This window comes from Calonectris borealis, chromosome 24, assembly GCF_964195595.1.
Source record: "Calonectris borealis chromosome 24, bCalBor7.hap1.2, whole genome shotgun sequence".
Classification (NCBI taxonomy): Eukaryota; Metazoa; Chordata; class Aves; order Procellariiformes; family Procellariidae; genus Calonectris; species Calonectris borealis.
This window is the reverse complement of record NC_134335.1, coordinates 623,557-644,819: the sequence shown is the minus strand read 5'-3', so window position 1 is coordinate 644,819 and position 21,263 is coordinate 623,557. Positions and strand designations below refer to the sequence as shown.

At 53.1% G+C, this 21,263-nt stretch overlaps 1 protein-coding gene across 7 annotated transcripts in view; it reads left to right on the top strand.

Moving 5' to 3' along the window:
- Positions 1-21,263, top strand: part of CADM1 (cell adhesion molecule 1) — a 164,111-nt gene that overhangs the window by 136,650 nt on the left and 6,198 nt on the right. For 2 of the 7 annotated variants that reach the window (XM_075172797.1, XM_075172799.1), the window contains 2 exons: positions 9,298-9,330; positions 14,966-15,019. The exons of 2 other annotated variants lie outside the window; for them this stretch is intronic. In XM_075172797.1, coding sequence (XP_075028898.1) covers positions 9,298-9,330; positions 14,966-15,019 — 87 coding nt within the window. Of the gene's footprint in view, positions 1-9,297; positions 9,331-14,965; positions 15,020-16,993; positions 17,075-21,263 lie in introns of all 7 variants that reach the window. 3 more of the 7 variants (XM_075172798.1, XM_075172801.1, XM_075172796.1) reach the window with 2 other exon arrangements.

The window sequence follows — 21,263 nt, the reverse complement described above, 5'->3', positions numbered from 1 at the left end:
ACCCACCACCGTGTTGTCCGGAGCTTGCCATTCTCTGTCTTCCTCCCTCCAGGTGGTTATCCACAAAACCGAACTCCAGGCACCCAAGTCTGGATGCCTGAGGCACTCTACAGTGAACGCTTTCCCGTTTTGCGATTTGGTCGCTTCGTTTCAGACCTGTTTTTAATTTCTTAACTTAACCAGTTTTCATTTCAGAGTAGGTTTCAGATTTCGCTAAAGTCTCCGTAACAGCCCTTGGCAGAGCAACTCGCTCCCGTGTGTCTCGGCGGAAGTGAACGTGCATACGCTTTCGGTTTACGGTAATTTGCTAATGCTTTCAGCGAATTTTGGAAGGCCGGAAGGAAGGATTTGTCTTGGTGCTCGACTGACCCCGTTACGTTTATGTCGGTGCCTGCTAACATTAATGACGGTCCTTTTCCCGGGAACTGGATGGTTACCAGCCGGTCATTTTAGGGATCGCCCGAGGACGGGCTGCCAAAGCCGCGCTATCCTCACCTGCCGTTTCAGGCTCCGAGGTAGCGGCTGGCCGTAAGAAAGAGCGGTTTTGTCGTTTGCTCTCCCGCCGCAAGCGCTGCAACTCGTCTGTGAGTTTTCAGTAGCCTCTGGGCTTCTAGGCTCTCCTCCGCAGTCGTTCCTTGCTTTTTCGTCTTCAGAATAAGAAGGGGAGGTGGGCGGTTCTCGAGGTCAGAAGTGGCTATCACCAAGCCTCCTGGCCGAGCTGATCTCAAGCGTAGCAGGGTCTAGCTGCCGCTGTCCTGTGGGCCCAGCAGGGTTTCGGCCTCGCTGGCGAGTCGGTGATGCCCAGGAGCTGCTCGACAGGGACCTGAAGGGATGATGGTCTTCCAGGAAGGGAGGACCTTCTGGCGCGACGTTTTCCCAGCCGTTTCTCCTCAGTAACGTTCCATCGGAGCAAACCGCTGCCCTGAGGATCAGCGCTGCCCTTTGTGAGGGTGCTGCTCTCTGGGGAGGTGCGACTGCGTTGGAAAACGGTTAGACGCACACAGAGGTGCGTTGACTGGCAGCTCTTTATTTCCTTTACAAGCAGAGTTGTGGGTTGCTTTTTTATCAGCCTAGCAGAAGTACCTTGGGATCCGGAGCGCGTGGCTGTCCTACGTTTTTCTCGCACCTTTGTTTTCAATGACGCAGGATCTAAAACTCAGAGCGTGCTTGACATCCTGTTGGCAAAACCCAGATGTGTCTCCATCACCTCCTTGACGCCCTTCTGTATTGGCTTTGAACTGCTGAAGAGGCTAGAAAGGTAATGCAAATGTAATACTGTTCACTGATTCCAGCAGTTACTGCTCACGACGTGTGGGAAGGAGATTAATTGGTGCTGATGAGAGAAATTCTTATATTCTTCCCTGACACGGATCTAACGCTGAATCTTCTTGACGTGTGCCTTCGCATCTTCTGCCCACAAGTTCAGCGTGCTTTTCCCACAAAGAGCGGCTGAGGCTTCGCCTCCCTTCTGTGCGCGGAAACGTGCACGTGTGTGTTTTCCAGCCAGCAACCAGGCAGCATGAAGCTGCAGAACCTTTTGCTCTTCAATAGTTAAGAGACTTTGTAGCTGGAAGAAATTAGGTCAAATTAACATAATCTCTAGAATTACATAGCATCGTAGCGTTGAAACACTCTCTAAAGCCTCAAGAGACAATTGCTACCTTAATTCCCATCATCACCAAAACGCTGAAACGTTCTTCTAGTGTGACACCAGCGCTTTGGTAGCAGACGGGCTGTTTCTTGTCTTTGCTGTCGTCCGCCAGCCAGCTGGGTTGAAAACCGTTCCTTAGGATGAGGGGGACTGGAAATCTATTTCATTTTGCCTTTTTCCCCCTGTTTCTTGTATAATGCTGGCCTAGTTCACGTCCCCTGAAACCGCAGAGTAGTTCTGAAAAACAAGCGTCTTGTTTTAATTTAAAAAAAAAAAAAAGGGGGAAGAGAGCCCTGCACTGAAACAGTGTCTCTCTCCAAGCTCACGCGGTAGGTATGCTGTCATCTCTAGCAGCTGCCGGTAGGAAATTGTATTCCTGGATGTAGTCCTGTTGAGTTACTGGAGATAACTTGTTCTGGATTCATTTTCCCCTCCTAAAACTATCCAACGGAACAATCTCGGAGGGCTGCATTTGCTACTCCACGTGCATGGCGAGTTACTCCTTTTGTGCAGGTTCCGACGGCAAACATCTGGTTTACTTGCTTACGCGCGGTACTTCTGCTCTGAACGCGTTCAACGCAACCCTGTCCCAAAGAGTTTATCTTCGAGTGATGATAGGCGCTGCTCAGCAAATACGAGCCAGAGCAGGAGGTGCAGCAAACGGGAGAGGACAGGCAATGGATGTGCAGGCGTATGATGGAGCGTGGTCCTTACTCCCCGCGCGTGCGGGGTGCGGGGTGCTCCCCCGTGTGCTCCCAGTCCCTCCCCAAAGCCACCCAAGTCCATGCCTAGAGCAAAGGGTCCTTTTATCGGCCCCTCTTGCTTGACGTGTCCAAACCCTGTATCGCTGCTGCTGTAGGCTTGACCTACCAGGGCACGCTGAGCTGATAAAGCGCTTTTAGGGCAGGGGGGTTTGGGGGGAGATCTCTGAAAAGCTAACCTGCTGCTTTTTTCCGGGAGGAGGAAAAGCTGAGCAGTGGTAGAGTTTCCAAAACAGCACGACCTTTCAAGCTTTCCCTCTGTCACTGTTGCTTTGCTTCGGTGTAGGCGCTCGAAAAGATTTCCTGCGTGACAGTTTGATCTTCTTCGCATATCCTCCAACCGCATTGATATTCCGACCGTCCTTTGGCGTTTCAGCTGTTATCGCTGGCAAGCCCTTTTTTATCAGTTCAAATTGTCCTTGTGGCTTTGTTCATTAAGATGTACAATATGATACAGCAGAGCAAACTGCATAATTTGAATTACCCCTGGAGTTGTTCCTTGAAATACTGGTTTTGGACAGCTGTTGTTTCCTGGGAGATAAAGGTTCTTACTAACAGCAAAGCCCTCATCTTTGGGCTCAGTGCAGAGTTTTAGCCTGCCTTTTCAAGCATCATTTTGCTGCCTTCTGGTCTTGCTTAGCACATACACCTCCGCACCCCGGGACCTACAGTATTATCTGTACATGCAAATTTGCATTTATCACGCTTCCTCTGCAGATGGATCGCGCAGGTGTCTTGGCAACAGTTTCGGTGGAGACCTGGGGGTGCGACACGCGTCCACGTTACCAGTATTCAAGCCTTGCATTGGATGCTACCGATTCCGCAAAGCCCCCGCTGTCCGTCTTGCAACAGTATTAATGGCAAGCCGGCAGATTTCGCTGTGGCTTTAATGCCATTTTATACCATATTTGAAACCCCACGGATCCCTTAGAGTACGTGCGTGTGTCTTCAGGGGGCTGGAAGGTAGCTTAAGAATTCCCGGGGTGCTCGAGCCTCCCGGATGAACTCGCTTGGAAAGCACCAAGCCTGTGCTGCGGAAACCCTCTGTCTTCCTTCTTGAGGCTGGGGATTTTCAGGAGGAGGAGCAAGCCAGCTCTGTCTGACCTGAAGGTGTTCAGAAGTCCGCGCGCTCCAGCGCAGGAGCCGTTAATTGATGCCGAGTCTGAACGCCACGTCTCGACCAGGGTGACGTAGTAGCCGAGCCCTCCTTTTCGCCCGCGCGCCGCCGTGCCGGCGCTGGACGAGGGCAGAGGGCTTCGGTGCCTATTGCCAGAGGCTGGCGAGGTGTCCGTTAAAACAGGCATTTCTCTGCCGTCTTGGCTACCTAAGAAACAACAATGCATGGAAATCGGCAGTCCTTGAGAAGAAATGGTGTGGCACGTTTTCAAACCGCGAATTCACGTGCCAGAAAACTTCCTCGACATGAGGAGGGTGATGATGCTATCCTCAGCAGAAGTTTGTCCTTTTCTGATTACAGCTTGTTGTGTGAAAACCTACAGTTGCATGGGGTTTATTCCGGCAGCAATCCGAAAAGGTGGTGGGCGGGAAGAATGCAGTGAAAGTCATTCTTTGCGCAAATTACCTTGCAGTAGGTTTGTGGGAGGCGAAGAGGCGGCGTGGGGATTACTAACGTACATCTGTACCCGCAGAATCGCAGGCTTTGCGTCTCAGCGGGTTTGGTTGCTCGCGCGTGCTGCCGCCGGTGGTGGTGTTCTCCGGGAATTCAAGCGTAAATAGGAAGCGGGTTTGTCCCTCAGTCAAACCCGACACGGACGGCGGTGCTCAGCTCCAGCCCGCCTCTCTGGGCTCTTTCATAGCTTTCCCCGCTTTTCCGAGCGGCCCTTTGGAGATGCCCGGGGGACGGGCGGGTCGGCAAGAGCGCGGCCAGGCGCTTGAGGCCACCGCGCAGGGACTCAGCCCAGTGATTTGTTCCCCCCAATTTTTTATTATTTAACTTTCCGTTGAAGCTTCTGCACGTCCCTGGTAAAATGTCAAGTTAATTTAAAGATGGTACTGCACTCTTCTGACATTTTCATCCAGGATGTGACCGCATTAAAGGGAATAAAGGAAGAGAGAGTAGCTGACAGGCCTGTTGCAGAAAATAAAATGACATAAAATTCGGTCTTTTAGTACCCCGTCCAGTCAGGAGCAGGCGCGGTACTGTCACGCCTGGTCCTACCGGCGGTGACGCTGCGTGAGCGGTGCCGAAACCACCTTTTTGCCGGGCGGCAAACGTGTGCGCTTAGGAGGGGGAGGGCAGAGGGCGCTGGGCAGCGGGCCCGTCCCCTCTCGGGCTGGCTGCGGGTGGAGCGCCGGAGGGGTCAGGGCTTGCACGGGGCTTGTACGACGCCCGGCGGCGCGGCGGGCCGCCGTCTGAACCCACGCTCTTTCCCGTTTCAGCAGAGCGGTGGGAGCGAACGCCCCTGCCGGCACAGCGTTGGCTTCTGCGTGAACCGGGGGCAGGTAGGGTGGTCACAAGGCTGGGATTTGAACAAAAGCAAAATCCTCGCAGGTCTTTACGGAAAAACACAAAAAGGCATAGCCGGAGCCGCAGCACTAATTTCGGAATATTTTTGTTCTTGTCGCACACAACTTCCATACAGATTGTGATTATTTTTGTGAAACATCTGGTGCGCAAATCAAACTGTCTCTGGGGTGCCTTGCAACATGCCCGTACGCGAAAGCGTTCAGCGCGAGCTGGAATGGCTTTACGGAGGATCATCGCAGAGTATGATAATGCAAAGTACATCTTCATCCATCCTTCCGAGGAGCATGTAGCCAGGGAGAGGATCGCCGTGCTTGTGCGCTCGGCGGGGGGTTCGAGCTCCTTCGCCCCGCGGACCGCGCTCTCGCGGTGTTTCTGAAATGGAACGTCTCTGCTAGTGTCCGAGAGGTGTTTGTTCAGTGGGAATGACGGGGATTTGTGTAGGGCCTTTTGCTAGCCTTACGGACCTGAAACGAAGCAGAAATCCTGTTTGTAATACTGCCCGCAGGTCCCGAAGGCTGCTATGAAAGCAGCAGCATGAAGGGATTCGTGCTCGCCCTGGCCAGTGAAGGTGAAGTGGTCTGGAAAATCAGGAGGAATAGGAGCTCCGTGAGTCAGCGATCAGATTGGCTTTTGTTTTCGGTTCAGAAAGCAATTTCCAAAGCAATATATTGAACGGATAGCTATGCTTACTAATGCCTCTTTAAATTTAAAAAAAAAATTGTATTTTGCCATTATTTTGGTGACATGCTGTTGTAATTCTCTTTGCAATAGCTGTGTGGTTTTAAGCTCCAACCTATCATGTGGTTCTGTAAGGCTGCAGCACTGCAGCTCAAGCATTCAAGTTGGCGAGCTTAATTTTGCTGCTGGGGTTTTAGTATTCCTCCACCGTGCTCGTTCTGTTTGAGGCTGTGGACTAATTAGGGACGAGTTTAAAGGGCCCGGTCTGTCACACTCCGCAAACAGTTTGAAGTTGGAGAGAATCCATTTGAAAAAAGGAGGCGGCTTAGCGGTGGAGCTCGTAACTCAAGTAAATGTTGCCCAGATGCCTCCGTGCAGTAATTTTATCAATATGTGTATATATATACGTGTGTGTGCACGCTTGCGTAGCTACCTAATGAAGTGGTGAGTGCCGAAAACTTGGGTGTCGTCCGAGTTTTCTTAGCTGGCGGATAACACCATCTGTATCGCAAGACGACGTGTGTTAGTGTCTTCATTCAAACGCTAAACTCTGTTCTTATGGACGGATGCTAAAAAGAAATCGCGGTTAGGCGGAATGTGCAGCTTTACAGGGGCCAATGGTTCCTTTCTCGGATACCTTCTTTCATTATAAACCAGTCCTCTGGTGAATTTATGTACGCGTAGATTTTGAAGGACCATTGCGTTGTTTTACTTCTCCCCATGCAGCGAATTTTGTTGTCTTCCTGATTAGAATCAGGAAGAGAAGCCTTGCCCTTAAGATGGGAAGCACCACGCTGAGCCTCTCTATGTGCTTTCTGCGTCCTCTGCTTTGCTGCATCTTGTAAAACAGCCCCTTTTTTCAGCACCAACTTATCATCTTAAATGATAAGCATCAGCTTTGTGCGATTGCGTGACTGCCCTTCACACCTGTGGCTCGGGACCAGAACGGTGCTTTTTGGTGATGGCAAAGCCTTTCATTGGCTTCGTTCAGCCTTAGTTAAGTCAGAAGCGTATCGAGGACTTTCTTGTTGGTCCACATTTGAGGAGAAGAGGTGATTTTTCTTCTAGGATGTGGGGCAGAAGCCTAGTCTCCGGAGTGCTGTGTGTCTGGTCCAGCATATAAACGTGGCTATTCTTGAAAGCGAGGTGGAGGTCAACGGCACGTACCTGGAACTCAGGAGAGCCCGTTTAAAGTTAGCCAATCCGTCTTAAAATTATCGGTTGTCTTAGCAGAGGCATCGCAGGGCCGGGGACGTTGCTTCCTACGTCAGGCAGAACAGCGGTGGAGCTTGGTCTACGCACAGTTTTGCACGTATTCATTGATTTCATACCAAAGCAACAGTGACGGTTTTTCTCTCCTTTGCCACGCACCCGCTGTAGTAGTGTGCCTGTGTCGGGGGCATTCCGTGCTTCGCTTTAACGTGAGATTATTCCTCTTCGGAGCACTGTGTGTACGCAATCCTCCTTCTCCAAGAAGACTCTGGGATGGAAAGGACCTCCAGAAAGCTCGTCCTAAACTTTAACTGGTCTGTGTTTCCTACTGCAACCATCCAAACCATTTGCTAATCATAACTTTGTCATTCCAGCTGCAGCCAACATGTTGTTTGACTTGGATATTTGTTCGCACTTACAACCGCTTGAGAACTTTATTTTTTGTAACCTGTCGGTCTCTGTCCCCAGACGGGGAAGCGAGATGCACTGTCCAGTTTGCACTGTTTCTTGACTAATATCTCTTCCAGCACGTGAATACGAGTTTGCTTTCCGCAGATTCTCTATTTAGTGTAAAAGCTGACGTAACGTTTTCTGTTTCAGGAAGACAGTAAATTGAGACTATTTGTAGATGCCAAGATGCTATCTCAGGAATTAATACCCAGTTTTACAACCCTCTCTAAACAACAACTTTCCCCCCACCTTCACCACCATTTTCCCCTTCACCGTGCGCTGGGTTAAAGCGAGGCATCGTTCGGGGATTGCTACCCGAAAGCAAAGAAAAGCCCCGCTCTTGTTCTCCGTTTTGCTTCGGAAGGCTTCCCTTGCAGCCTCCCCCAGAGCTCCCAGCAGGAGAGCAGGCGCTAGCGTCTTTAAGCGTGCGTTAGATTGGATTGCCAAGATGAGAACAGGATACGTTGGCAGTGGAAACAGGCTAATGACGGCTTGGTAATCTGTTACGCAAATCCTGGTGCAGTTTTTGAAATCGTGCAGGGTTTATTTGTTTTGCTTTCGTAATTAAAGCATGTAGACCTTGTCTCTGTAAGTATTGTCTGTTCCTTGTATGATTCTTGTCCTCACCGGTGCTTCAGAAATTCGGACCTGGCCTGTCCTCTGCTAAATTGCAAAGGAGCGGGTCCTCCTTTTCCCACTGCTGCCCCTGAACGTGCAGGAGGACTGCCCGGCCGGGGCTTCTCCGGCCAGCACGTTAATGAGGGGAGACGCCAATGTGAATCGTCTCTTGCTGCTACGAAGCTCAAGCTCGGGGCTGCTTTGCAGAAATAGGCAGTAGAGCGCTCCTCTACGCTTGCCGAGAGGATTTTATTCATTTAAACATTGCCTGCATCGAACCGAGGAGGGTTGTGCGAAGCCCTGTCCTCGCGGTGAGCGACCGCACCTGGGCTTTGCCGCCGGCTCGAGCGTATCCGCGGGGATTGGCAGGGTTGCAGCGAGGTTGCGAGGAGCCAGCCCACCAAAGCAAGCAGCCAGCGTCACAGGGGCGAGAGGAGGCCATGTAGAGCCAGGGGAGGAGTAAGCGAGTTTCAGTAACTGAAAAAGCCAGCACTTGGGGTAACGCGAATAAATATGAGTTAGACCTACTGGTGTAGAGGAAATAACATCGGGCGCTGTCAGGAAGAGCCTTCAGATTTGGTTCAGTCTTTAAACCAAACACCTGGGAAGAGATGAACCGTCTCTCCCTTGGCAAGGCAGCAACTCCCAACAGGTTTCCCGTGGCGTGTAATCCCTACGGAGTCAAGCCGGCTTCAGGCTAGCGACCGAAACAGTGCCGATGTATTTCAGTTACCAGCAACTGTGGACCAGTTAACTGTTGCGATAGAGGGACCGGTGACGTCTGCCTGCATTTGCCCGTTCTAGAGCGGTGGGGTTTTCGCTGAAAAAATCACGCCCCTGGCAGGCGCGTGGCTCGGCGTAGCCGCGCACCCCTCCAGAACTAGAAGTGCGATGGCTGGGAGTCCCTTCGGTTTCAGCGTTTGCTGCCCCTCCGGAACGGTCTGGGTGCAGAGGCCGTGCCGTGCACGGCCGTGCTTGAGGGTCCCTGCGTTGGGCGAAGGGGGAGAAGAGGCGGAGCGGCTCAGGCCCTCGGTGAAGGCAATGTTTGAATGCGTAAAACCTCTTTCCCGAGAGTCGGCACTTGGTCCTGGTCTTGAGCTTCTGTTTTGGTCCCTACCAAGTGAAGCATTGGTGTTCTCCCCCGTCTCCTGTTCTTCCCCTGACTTGGCAGCCACCAGTAATTGTTCTGGCAAGGTCCTGGAAAAAGAAAAATTTACTGTTTTCCTCAGGCTCATAGCTTTTGAACTGGAGGCATGTCTTCTAAAACAGTGCAACTCACTTCAAATGCTTTTTGCCTTTCATTTTATTATTGCTTGTCACGCAATGTTCTTTGAAAGCTTGCTCATATATTATCTGTTCCATTTTTTCCATTTTCCCTTTTTTTGCATGCTGTTCCTCCTGTTTCTTCCCTTCCTCCAATCCTCTGTTCCCGTGTGTAGACACAACGGCGACGACAGAACCGGCGGTTCACGGTTGGTATCACATTCCTGTTTATCTTATTTCTCAGCGCTGCTGAGTGGCAAGACAAGCCTGGGAAGGGGAAGCAAAAAAGGGAAATGTAGTCTTCAAGGGAAAACCGTGTTTCGGGCGGACTGAGCCCATAAATACAACGCGGCTTTTAAGGCTGGAAAGTCTGTCTGGTCTTGTCATTTCTGCTGTGGGCCTCGCAGCCGGCTGCTCCGGTGCCGGGCAAGCGCCGATCCCCAAGCCCCCTGGAAACGGCGTGCCTGTGCGGGCAGCGCCGAGGAAGCGAGCCGTTCTCCAGTCGTCTTGATTACTGGGGCAATCGCTCCACGCATGAAGAAGAAAGCCGGCTCTTGACAACAGGAATTCAAATTTAATTTTTTAAGAGGCGCTTGAGATCTGGAGCGTTCTTCTTGCGTTTTGAGTTTGTAAGGCAGCGTCTCCAGCGGCTGGCATTCTGGGGATGCTCCGCAGGGGAGCGCTCGCCTCGGAGGCCAGCGCTGAAGTTTGCGTTATTGCACTGCAGAAGCAGATTTGGAAAAGAAATAGCAACGCTTTCCTGTCAGCGTAGCCGGCTAGCACACTAACCCTTCTCGTCTGCTGAAGGCAGTCTAGCTAACTGCTTGACAGCTTCCTCAGCTTCCTACATTTCCAAAGCGAGCCTAAGTAGTCACTTCAGACTGGAAGTTGAGTGTACCCTGTTTTGGCACGAGCTAAAGCTCCAAAACCTCTGACAATTTTAATTACGGCTAATCCATATCCGAGTTTGCTCTTTTAGTTTCCTTCAGCTCTGAGGAATCGACTGTTTCTGTTACTGACAGAACTCTGTAACGCAGAGCAAGCTCCTTTTCCTGCCTGCTGCCGACGAGGCGTATCTGGGGCCATGACAGAGGGAGGACGGAGTAAAGCGGTGGCTAAGTAGCGATGCCCCGTCTCAAGCGCAGGGAGACGCGGTTCTTGTCCCGAGTAGCTTACCTACCGGGACGCGTTTTCCCGCTGGACATAACAATTGGAAGCCTTCAGGCGTGCTTCTGTTTTCTATACGTTGCCGACCTCCCTGCGTATGTTTAGCGTCAAGGCTCAACACCGGTAGTTTTGTAGCTACTGCAAGGAAAGTCACGGCAAGGCAATAGAAGTCCAAGCGACGTCTCATCCAGCACCGCGCTAACGCCCGTGGAAGCGAGATGAAGGCAACGCGTTAATCGCCCGATCGTTAAGCCACGGGGAGAGCCTTCAAGAGCTGACTCTGAAGATGGTAGCAGAGTTTAATTACCTGCAGGTCTGCTCGGTTGCACTCGCTCAGGTGGTAAGGGTCCGACGGCTCCTTTGAAGTACCGGCCTGGCGCTTCGCTTTCTTAGAAGTGCCTGAGAGCAGCCGAAAATAGGACAGGTTTTTCCTTTTTTTCTCAGGCAGCCCTGGAAGCGCGCAGGTACAGACGTCGGTCCCTAAATTCGGGGAAGAGCGGGCCGCCCTGGCGCTAGCATGACTCCGGGCGTCACGTCTAGCTGTCTCGGCGAGGCCTTTCTGACAGGCGGCGTGCATTAATCTCTGGGTGAAGGCAAGCCGGGAAGGCTCAACGTCGTCGCTGAAGGCAGAGCTGCGGGGCCGCGGCGCAGGGTGGGCGATGCAGAAGGGGACACGCAGCCTTGCGGCCGAGCAGCCCTTGCCCGTTTCTTTAACGCAGTTCCCGATGGCTTTCCTCAGGTTTGCTTCTCTTGGGGAAAGCCATAAAAAGCAGGTTTTTGCCTCGAGGACGACCTGGGAATGTTTCCGCCTCTGTGGGGGAGGACTGCTGCTGCTGTGAGAGTGACAGCTGAAATGACGACAGCCCCAGTCAAATGAGCTGCCGCAAACTTTCCTGCCTTAAAACCCAGCCGCTTTGTTCGGAGCTCCCCTGCGCTCGCCCTCGCGGGGTGCTTTTCCCGTGAAGACTCGGGGGTCTCTTTCCAAGCTTGTGTTGCTGGAGTGTGTATGGAGTATACCAGGTGTTTCTGTATGTTGGCCATTTGTTCTTACCGATGTCCGGTGGGAGTGAGCATGTCTGTGAATGACTAGAAATGCATGGGCATGAACTACAGCCAAATGGATTTTCTCCAAAAACGCTTTTAAATGAATTGGGGGAAGAAAAAATCCAAAACCAAAACAAAAAAGAACCCAAAAAAGAGATTGATAGCAAAGAACACGAAATGTAAGGCTAGTGTGGAACCAGCACAATACTTCAATCGGGGAAAGGATTTTTGAGTAATTTAATTTTTTGGAGCGTATCCTAGAGGACTGGGGGGGGAAAGGAGTCCTGTATGTGTGTGCATGTAAAAGCGGTAGCAAAGCCCCTGCCGTTCCCGTTTCCTTCTGGAATGGAGTTGACGGCAGCCATGCATGAGTGACCCAAAGCACGAACGTTGTTAACTCTTTTGTTGAAAAGTGAGAGCTTAACTGTAAATTTTCTGATGCACTTTCTCCTTTCTCTGCACTGTTCATTGCCAGAACTCCAATAACAGCATGGTCACGGCCGGCAGGAAGGCTTGTGCTTCTGCGGCACCGCACGAAGCCGGGTTTACCGAGCTTAAGCCCTCCTTCCCTCTCATTTTGCCCTTCCTGGGGGCAGGGTGCCGGCGGGGCCGGGCTCGCAGCCCCCTGCCCGTTGGCAGCGGAAGCACGGGCAGACCGTGCTGGAGCCGGGAGAGTAGCGTCCCCGAGGGTCTGCCTCCGCTGAATCTGGAAAGCAAGCACTTTTGCTGCCGGGCCCTTTCTTTTCTTCTCCCCCCCCAAAATCAACGGGCGGGCGTTTAATTTCTCAGCCCTCCGGGTGAGACGCCTGGCTCACGTTTTGCCCCCTGCAACGCAGGACGTGTACAAGCAGCCGTGACCTTGCACGCGATGCCTTTTGCTGCAGCAAAAGCCGTGACTTAATTTCGCCACTTCTTCCCAAATTTTGACCCCGAGCAAAGAGCTGAAAGGGCTCCTCAAAGAGCGCTTTTTCAAGGGCAGGGGCGACGTCCGTTGCAAGGCGTCGCGCTTGCCGCGGCGCTGCCGTCGGGCAGCCCGGTCCGTACGTGCGCAGAGAGAGGGCGCGGCGGGGGAGCTCAGGGCTGCCGCTTGGCTCCCCCCCCGAGGCAGAAACCAGGCGCTGCCGCCTCCGCCCAGGCAGAACTTCTGCTCGTCCTCACGAAGAGGTAGGGTGACAAAAGTCTCTCCCGAAGCTGGCAAAGCAGGAAGTCTGGAGCGAAGGTTAAAATAACGAAAACGTCCCAGTCGCGAATGAAGAGTGACAAGGAAATACCTTGCCCATAATATAGCAGGTAAATTATTTTGTAAGCTGGAAATTCTTCCCCGAAGGCCCAGGTGGGTTTTTAATTACGGCCTTAGCAGGGTTTTGTACAAGAACGTTTGACACGACTGTCTTGAGCTCTCGCTGCTTTTTCCGATAGCGCTCAGTCTCTGCAAATGGGTTTTCCTTGTCTGAAGCCAAAGGCTCGGCCGTGCCAGAGCGCTAGTCGCCTTGCAGATCTCGCCAAATGCGACGGCACGGACGGGAAGAGCCTCCCTGCCTTCTGCATTCACTTTATCCAGCGGCTCTGCCTGCCCGGCTGCCTTTTTTCCTTTTGAAAAAGCCCGTCTGAGAAGCGCAACTGACGGTAAATACGTTCCCGAGTATATTTTCCAGATCCGGTCCTTGGGGCGATTGACTAAAACACGACAAAGCTCTCTGCGCGCGCTCAGATTGCTGCGCGGTGCCGTGGAGCACGCAGCATTACGCAGCGTAAAACAGAACCCCCGACTGGTTATTTACAGCTCGACACAAAGGAGAAATTGGCTTTTCCTTAAAAACGGGAGGCCGTTAGGAAGCAGTACGGAGCCTTGCTCTGCCGCAGGAATCGGTAAAGAACCGGCTCGTGCTCGTGCCGTTGTGCCAAGAGCCGGCTCAGGCTGCGGGAAGGCGGCTCGGCTTGCCAGTGCGCCCTCCTGAGATTTAGGATTTGGCAGGGCGACGGTAGCCGAGCGAGAAGTCGCCTTTCATTTGTTTAACAGGCGTCGCGGCAGACTTTGACTTCATTCTGATCAGAAGCGAAAAGAAGGGGCTTTAGTAGCCAATATGAGAGTTTAATGCGAAAAAACAAGAAGTAATTTCCCACGTAGTTAAAATGCCTCACAACAGGTTATAATACTGTTCGGGGGCATTTTTAAGTACACCAGGTGCAGGTAGAAACCGAATTGTTGAATTGTTAAATTTTCTTTTGGAAAAGATATTTTTCCCTCATAAAAAATGCACCGTTGCCCTTTTTCATTATTGAGGAAATGCAGTTCCTTTTAAGTGAAAGGGAAGGCTCTACAGAAGCAGTTTTGGAGAGAGAAAAGTTGAACGGCTCCTCTCCCCGGCCCAGGTTTGCACGTCCGATGCTTCTGTGAGTCGACGGTAATTATATTTAGGTTCTCTATTCTAGCGAAAAAGGGGGGGTCCCTGAAATCCGGGAGCCGCGCACAAACAAAATCCTAGCTATTAATCTAAACGGCTTCCCACTTTAGAAGGCGGTTCCGACCGTAGCTTCCAGGTGACCTGATGCATTGAAAAAAGAGTCACGGAAAAGGAGTGTTCTTTTTAACGAGCTGTATATGAACACGTCTTGCTTGCTGCTTTCCGATGGGGGACAGTCTGCACATCGACTATACTGCATTAACGTCTTTGCTATTTAAAAGAAAGTCGGCGTTTTTAGCAGTCTGCAAGCTTCCGACGCCGGGTTTCCCAATGACCGGTGACGGTGGCCTCTCTTCATGGGAAGTATTTTCTTTTTCTTCGATAAGGCGTTTGCTGTAGCAGCCAGCAGCAAGAGTAAGTTATCGCAAGTACCAGCCTTCATTAGTGACGCTGTACTGTCCCCCACTTAAATAGATCTCTCTGACCTCCAGGCCCTGGTTTGCCCCGTAGCCTCTGCTGAGGCGTTCGCTCAACCGGGTGCTCCGGCCTCCCGCGGACCCCCCAACATTTTCTCAAACAAAATAGAAAACGACGGCTTCGCAGGCAGCGACGTTAGCTGCCTTTTGTGGTCAGGAGAGTGTGTCTCCCCTAACTGCTTTATCAGCTTTGAGGATGGATACTTTTTCCAGAAACGCACCAAATTTGGGAAAATTTAAAAAATAGCTTTTGTCCGATTTCTTTGCAGAAGGCACAGCCCGCGGTCTGCACGTACAGGTGCCTTACGGTTTTGAAATGCGATCCGCAATAGTCACGGATTGATAAATTGCCGGGCTTGTCAACATTACCACAAAAAGATTGACTTGTGTGGAAAATTGGAGGAAAACTTTACATTGCCGTGCCTATACAGAACCGAAATCCAACAGGGCTAAATTGGGCGATTGCCCCCCGTGATGACAGAGTTTGGGGGTCTTTGCATGCTGCTATGAATGAGTGATTTTGATTCCGTGTTTCGTGTGCCAACGGTGTAGACCGAGGAATGTTTCTGTCTGTAATAAAGGAAATGATTGCCGTTCTGTCCTACCAGTTACTCTGCCCAAACCGGCAGAAGGCGGCAAGTGATTGACGCATTATTTCCCCCCCCCCGAGAACTTCACCCTCAGTTCTTAAGTGTGCTGTTTTTTGTCACTGGAGAAACGCAGAGAAAAATGAGTTTGTTTTTGCTTGTAAGGCTTTACTCAGTTGCCCAATTCGGCAGAGGAGCTGGACTATGGGGATCTCTCAGGTAAGGGCTAGTACGTAGGTAAACCGCTGCTCTTCTACGCTAGCTACTGGTTCCACTCTGATTTCTGCATCTTGGCCATGTTGCATTGTATAGTCGCTGTGGTGTAGCCATTCCTCCAACGCACGGTCTCGCAGCTTGGATGCACGCTGTTTTCTGGTGGGATTTTCCTCCCTGTTTTCGATTTCGGCACCCATTTCTGTGCGGCACCCTTGAAAACGGGGCGGGAGGCGTGCGGAGCGGTGAGACCTCACGTTCCAGGTTCCCTCCCAGCTGCTGTGCCGTAATTTGGGGGAGGCTAATTCGGAGACCGGCTGAGTTGAAGCTTTGTGTTTGTAAAACGCTCGACTCTGCCCTATTGTGCGAAACCGTCCTTAAAAAACGCAGCCGGCGCTAGGTCGCGGCCGCGCGGTGATTTCTCATAACACGAGCCTCAGGCTGGGGATAAAAAGGAGGCAATTGTTTTATCAGCGGAGGCGAAGCCAGTAAATGGTTTGAACCTCTCTCCGTCCACGCTGGACTGAAAGCAAATACGTCCTTAGAGCTGGTCCACGCGAATCGGCACCAATGCGGATCAGAAGTAAAAGCATCTTCCGTGGATGCGGTTGGTGCATTCGAACGGGGGCGGTATCAGCGGTGCAGATGTCATCTAAGCCTCTGATCGCTGTGTTTTGCCCCAGTCTCCCTAAGCCCGTTTAGCCATTCACCCCATTTTTTCGCTCCCGCGTGGCGGAGCACCTCTGCAGACTCAGGTTGCCCGCTGCGCTCCCGCGGGCGGGCTGCGAGGCCGAGCGCCGGCCGGCTCCAGCGCGCCGTCGAGCAGCCCGCGAGGGCAGCGCGGCGGGGAGGGGGCCGGACCGCAGCCCCCCGCAGCCTCCTGCCCGGGAGGGGGGGGGTCCAACGCTGCTCCCTTTGGGCGTCCCGACGCTCAGCAAAGAGCGAGCCCCCGAGCCCTCCGCCCGCTCTGCAAAGTGCTTTCCTTTTAGCCGAGCCGGCGGGCAGCATCTCCTCCTGTAAGCCACTATAGGTGTGCTTTGGCCAAGAGGCTAGAAACGATGGATTGATTCCCTGTGTGTTCTAACACCTGAGCGATACTAATGATTGTTATTGCAGGCCGGGGCCAGGTCTCCTGGGTAAGAAGCACTAGGTGTCTGTCAAATGTCACTCTGTGGATGGGAAAGGATCGTTGTGCTCTGATAAGCTTTACTGGGCTTTTAATTTGCATTTTTTCAAGAAAAATACACCTTTTGGTGAATCGAAGAGGAGGACGGGAGACAGTTCCACACGGAATTCCTCAAAATGGGTGTCTGCTAGCAGCCCTGCCTTTCCCTCGCGTGCCCCTGTCCCCGCAGCGCAGCCACCTGCCGCACGCCACGGGCCGAACGGCTGGCGCGTTCTCCCGGGAACGTAGCTCAACGTTCCCGTTTTTCTGAGTCTTGAACGTAAGTCAGAATCCGCCCCCGGCTTCACGGAAAGCAGTGCAAGCGCAGCTGCTGGCGGCAGCGAGCAGATGAGCGAGCACCCTTTGCGCCCTACCGAACACCCATTTTGGAGCATCCGCTTGGACCACCGATTCTTTTTCCCCTGAGAATTTCAAAATTTGGCTTGTTTTGCTCTCGGCTAATGTACGCCCAAAGGGTAATCGTACCGAGGCAAATACGCCAGTGTCGCTGGAGAAACAGCCCAGGCCGTTCTCTCCTGCGGTGGGCCCCCGTCCCATCACCCGTGCCCGGACTCCGGGCGACTGAAGTCAGATCCCGTTTGCAGGCCGGGGTCAGCACGGGTGGTCCAGGTGAGTGCTGGAGCTGAGCTCTCCGTCGGGATCGCCGCCCTGCGCTCCGGCGGGACGGGGTGCTGGGAGCCCTCCACGGGGACGCCGGGGCGCGTGCCCGCGCCTCGCCTCGCCCCGGGCGGGTGGTGGTGCGCCGAACGCGTCGGCGCTGCTGCGGTGTTTGCTCAGTGTGCTGTTCCTTGCAGGTACTCCTGTCCCGCTAAACGCTTCGACGGAGGCTCTGCCAACTGTGCAATTAAGTAATGCATCCCTTGCCTTCCGTCCAGGTAGCTAGTCGCCAGAGCTGTGCTCGCTTTTCCTGGTCGAGCTGTGTGTGCCCGTACTGCTCGCGACCTCCCTCTCCTTCCTACCCTAGAGAAGGCGCGGGAGAGCTGCCCTCGCGCTCCTGCAGCGCGGGTCCCTTCCTCCGCCGCAGCGTCTGTTCAGCCGGCGCGGCCTGGCAGCCGCGTTCCTGCAGTGCTGGGAATCTCCGGGGCAAGCTGCCGGACGTTTGTGCGCGCGCGCGCCTGCAGAGAGGTAAATGCACGCTGCTGGGCGCGGCGATCGCGGTAAGCCGCTTCCCGCGTTCGGCACGCCCCTACCCCCGGCCCCCCAGCTGCCTCGCGGGCTTCCCGCCCGGCTGGAGGGGGTTGCCACCCCGCTTGTGAGACAGGGAGCAAGCGGGGAGGACCGTGTAGCCTTCCCGTGGGGTTTGATTAACTAATCAAAACCTGATCAGCACCTTGGTCCGGGGGGGCTGCTGACGGATCAGTCGCTATCGATTGCCAGCGGGGCCCCATCTTCTAGCAGAGAGGAGGCTGAAGAAGCAAAACCAACAAACATCGAGCACCCGTCGTGGTGATTCAATCTATCGAAACAAAGCGCATCCTTTTTTATGAAGCGATCTTGAAATGGGTCACTGAAGGGGAGCTTATTGATTGAAGAAGGATGAACTCCTCGAGTTTCTCTGGCTTAAATTAGACCAGATTCAATTACCATACGACAAACAGGTTAACGCTACTCTTCAACGGTCCGTCAATGAATTAGAGTAGGGGTAGCACGCTTAATGCCGCGCTGTAGTGATGAATAATATTATTGCTCATCCTGCCATACGCAGGCAGCGATTCCTGTCCTCCCACGGCGTGGATAAGCGGTTTCCAGTGTTTCGGAAATAGCGGCCGCCTGTTCTTCCCCCGGGCCTGCCCACCAGCAGCCCCCGCCGAGCCCAGCCTCGCGCGGCTCCCTCCTCTCCAAAACTTCATTCCGCAGAAGGATTGACCACAGGTTCAGGGGGAAACGTTAGTGCTAGCTTTACGTTTCCTACCTCTTAGCAAAGAGGAGCGGGTGGCTCGCCGGTTTTTCGGAAGCACCCGGAGGCTTCAGGCCGTTCGCACCTAAATCGTGCCCAGCAGTGAGACGTGGCAGCTTAAGTCACGTCGGTGTGTTCGTTATTTGGTAACCTAAACCTTAACGAGAGGTAGAGTTGGGATTCTTCAGAGAAAGCGATTTAGGTTTTCTTTTCCCTGCCGTGGTGCAGCTGTTACGTGAACGCCTGGGAGGCGCGGTGCCTATGGCAGGAGCGTGTGTATACGCTTGCCTGTGCACGCACACGGATTCCGCCCGCGCCGTCCCACGTCAACGGCTTGAAGGAAATTTTCACCAAGAAGCAGAAGGTCCATTTTTGTGGGAGAGCAGCAGTAAATCCCAATATGCCAGAATTAACGTCTGTACTATGTTTTCACAGAAATCTCCATCGATTTTCTGCTTTTACAGCACAAACGTGTCTAGAAGAAGTTCAGGGCTGTTCAGAGATACCCCAAAAATGTCCCAGAACGTTGGCCTACCAAGCGTAAAGCAGGGAGGAAGATGAGGAGCAAGGAGAGGAGAGAGACGGGGGCTCCCACGCAGCAGGCGTTGGATCGAAACACGCGCTTTCCCGAGTGGAAACGGGAAAGGCTATGTCTGGTGCCGAGCGACGGAGAGCCTTAGTGGGAAAGGGTGCGGAGCGCTCGGGGAGGCGGCAGAGGTGCCGCTGGAGGCGGCGAGGCTGCGGAAGGGCTGGGGCTGGCTCGGCCCCGGCTCCGGGCAGCTCCGGCGCCGGGAAGGAGCCGCTGCCTGCGGGCACCGGGGCTGCTGCTGCGTGCAGAGGGCTCCCGCCGCAGAGGGGCTGCCAGCTTTACCGGGCCCGCTTCTGGAACTCGGTGAGCACTGACGTTAAAAATTGCGTGCTTTGCTCCTAGTAGGTCTGAAGCTTTTAGAGCGGGGAGAATTGAGATTTAAAATGCTAGCTAGCAAAGTCAGCCAGGTCCAATCTAGTCTTTCTCTTAATCTTGAGGTGCTGCCACTTACTAAAAGAGTGAAGGCTAGAATATACACCTATATATATGTTTTTAAAGCCTCATTAAAGAGAGAATCAAATGGAACCTTTTTATTGAGTAGTTGGGAGGAGAAAAGTCTTCCATCCGCTAAACCTTGCTGTAAGCGCTTGACCGACATTGTTAGGATATTAAAATCTGCCGGCTTTTTTTCCTACCCTTGAGACGGTCGGCAGAAAGCTATTTTTAAACAATTACGTCTGCAGAAATGTTAGAAGTCTCGAGGTCATGAACACATCTCTTTTTTACAAAGTGTCTCCCATTGCATAAAAACCCCCGTAACGAAGAAGCTGCAGGTTTAGGACGCGCATGTCAGTTGACAACGCTCGCGTGGAAGATGACCAGCCAGCCATCTGCCAGGCGTTGCTCCTGGCCCTGGGAATAAGGTCCCTTAGCATGGGGACAAGTGGGAGCAGCCAGAGGTGCCCTTCTTCTCTCTCTCCACGTCCCGTTTCACGACCCGCGCTTCTTGTTTAAAGGAGAACTTCAGGGTTCGAGTGGCGCAATCTCTTTTTTGCTGATTGGACCAGCAGTTGGTTGCAGTAAGAAGCACAACCTAATTTAAAGCTCCCAAAGTCTCCTGTTGGCCGGAATTTGAAATGGTCCCCAGCTCTCTGCTGCTGTATATAGAGCTGCGTCTCGTGCAGCCGAGCTCAGCGCTACCTCAGGTAGAACTGCGGCACCCGCTAATGCAGGGCACAACCATGCCGCTCTCTCGGCGGAGGCATCGCAGCAGCTTAACAGGAAAATCCATTTTTTTCTGCGTATATTCAGTTGCTGCAAGCGGATTGTACCATTATCGCTGCAGTTTTCCCTGACGGCGCTGTGGAATGGTGCAGAGCGCACAAAACGGGGCTCAGCGGAGGTGCGAGGCAGCTGCGGAGGCGCCACGCGGGTGTGCGTCGGCCGCCACACGCAGCCGTGCCCGCGCCTCTCCTCGCTCCTCCCTCCCGCCTTCCGTTCCCGCCCGCAAAAAAGCCACCAGCAGACCAGAAACACGACCGTAACGGAGAAAGTCTGACTATTCGATTTAAAGGCCAGCGTGCTCCAATATATATTAATGTCTTAATGGGAAGGCTCTGCGTGTATACATTTACTGCTCTCTGACAAGAGGGAATTAAATGTCAGAAGGATTTGTAGCATCTATAATTGAATTGGTGCTGAGAAAAGCAAATCTTGAGGAAGAATAACATATTAGGATTAGCAAATAATGTGGCATTTTGTCAGTTCCTGCCATCTCGTCTGTTCCCTCTTCAGTAATAAAGTTGTGATTTCTTTTTTAATCATAGATATGAAGCGGGAATAGCTTTTGTGAATCGGAGACAGCATTTTAAAGCAGATTCTGGTTTTTAAGGTCAAGTCTCTCTGTCTTGGCACAAATTTGGGGAACTGCTCCTTGCCCCGTAGACCCGAGGCTTTCTGTTGAAGACCAGGGCAATAACGAGCGGCAGAAAATGAAGTAGCCCCTCTCGTGCTGGTGGCGTACGAACCGATCTGCTTGGAGCGGCGTCCGGAAGGGCTGGGGCCGGGCTCTGCCGGCCGCTGGCCGCTGGCCTGGCCTTGCCCTCGAGCTGGGCTGAGGGCGGGCGCTACGCTGGAGCAGACGGAGTTCGGTGAGGTGGAGAGGAGATGCTGCAGGAGGAGCATCCGGCAAAGGGGACGGCGTCGCGCTGGGATGGCTTGCGCGGGGAAGATCCATCGCCGGAGGGTTTCACCCGGGAGCTGGCGTGCGAAAGCAGCGTTAGCAGTGCTGGAGGCATCGCTGGCTGTGCCGCGGGGATCGTGGTCCCTGGCCCCTCAAGGTGTCTTGTTTTTACTTTCCTGCTTAAAAAGAAGAAAAAAGAGGCGAGAGGCCTAAAGAACTTTCAAAAACTTGACTTCTTCTTAAAAATTGCGAGTGGTTTATCTTTGGAGAGCACATCGATGCAACATGGAAAAGGCACGAGGCGGATTTTGCTTTGATGAGCGCAAGCGTTGCAAGGCCTCCGAGTGCGGCGTATTTATCGTAGAACAGACCTTCCGCCCGTTTCACCTGCAGAGACAAGTTCAGGACGTCGCCGCAGGTCCCAGGAGCTGGCAGGCTCTCGCTCCCCGCCGCTGA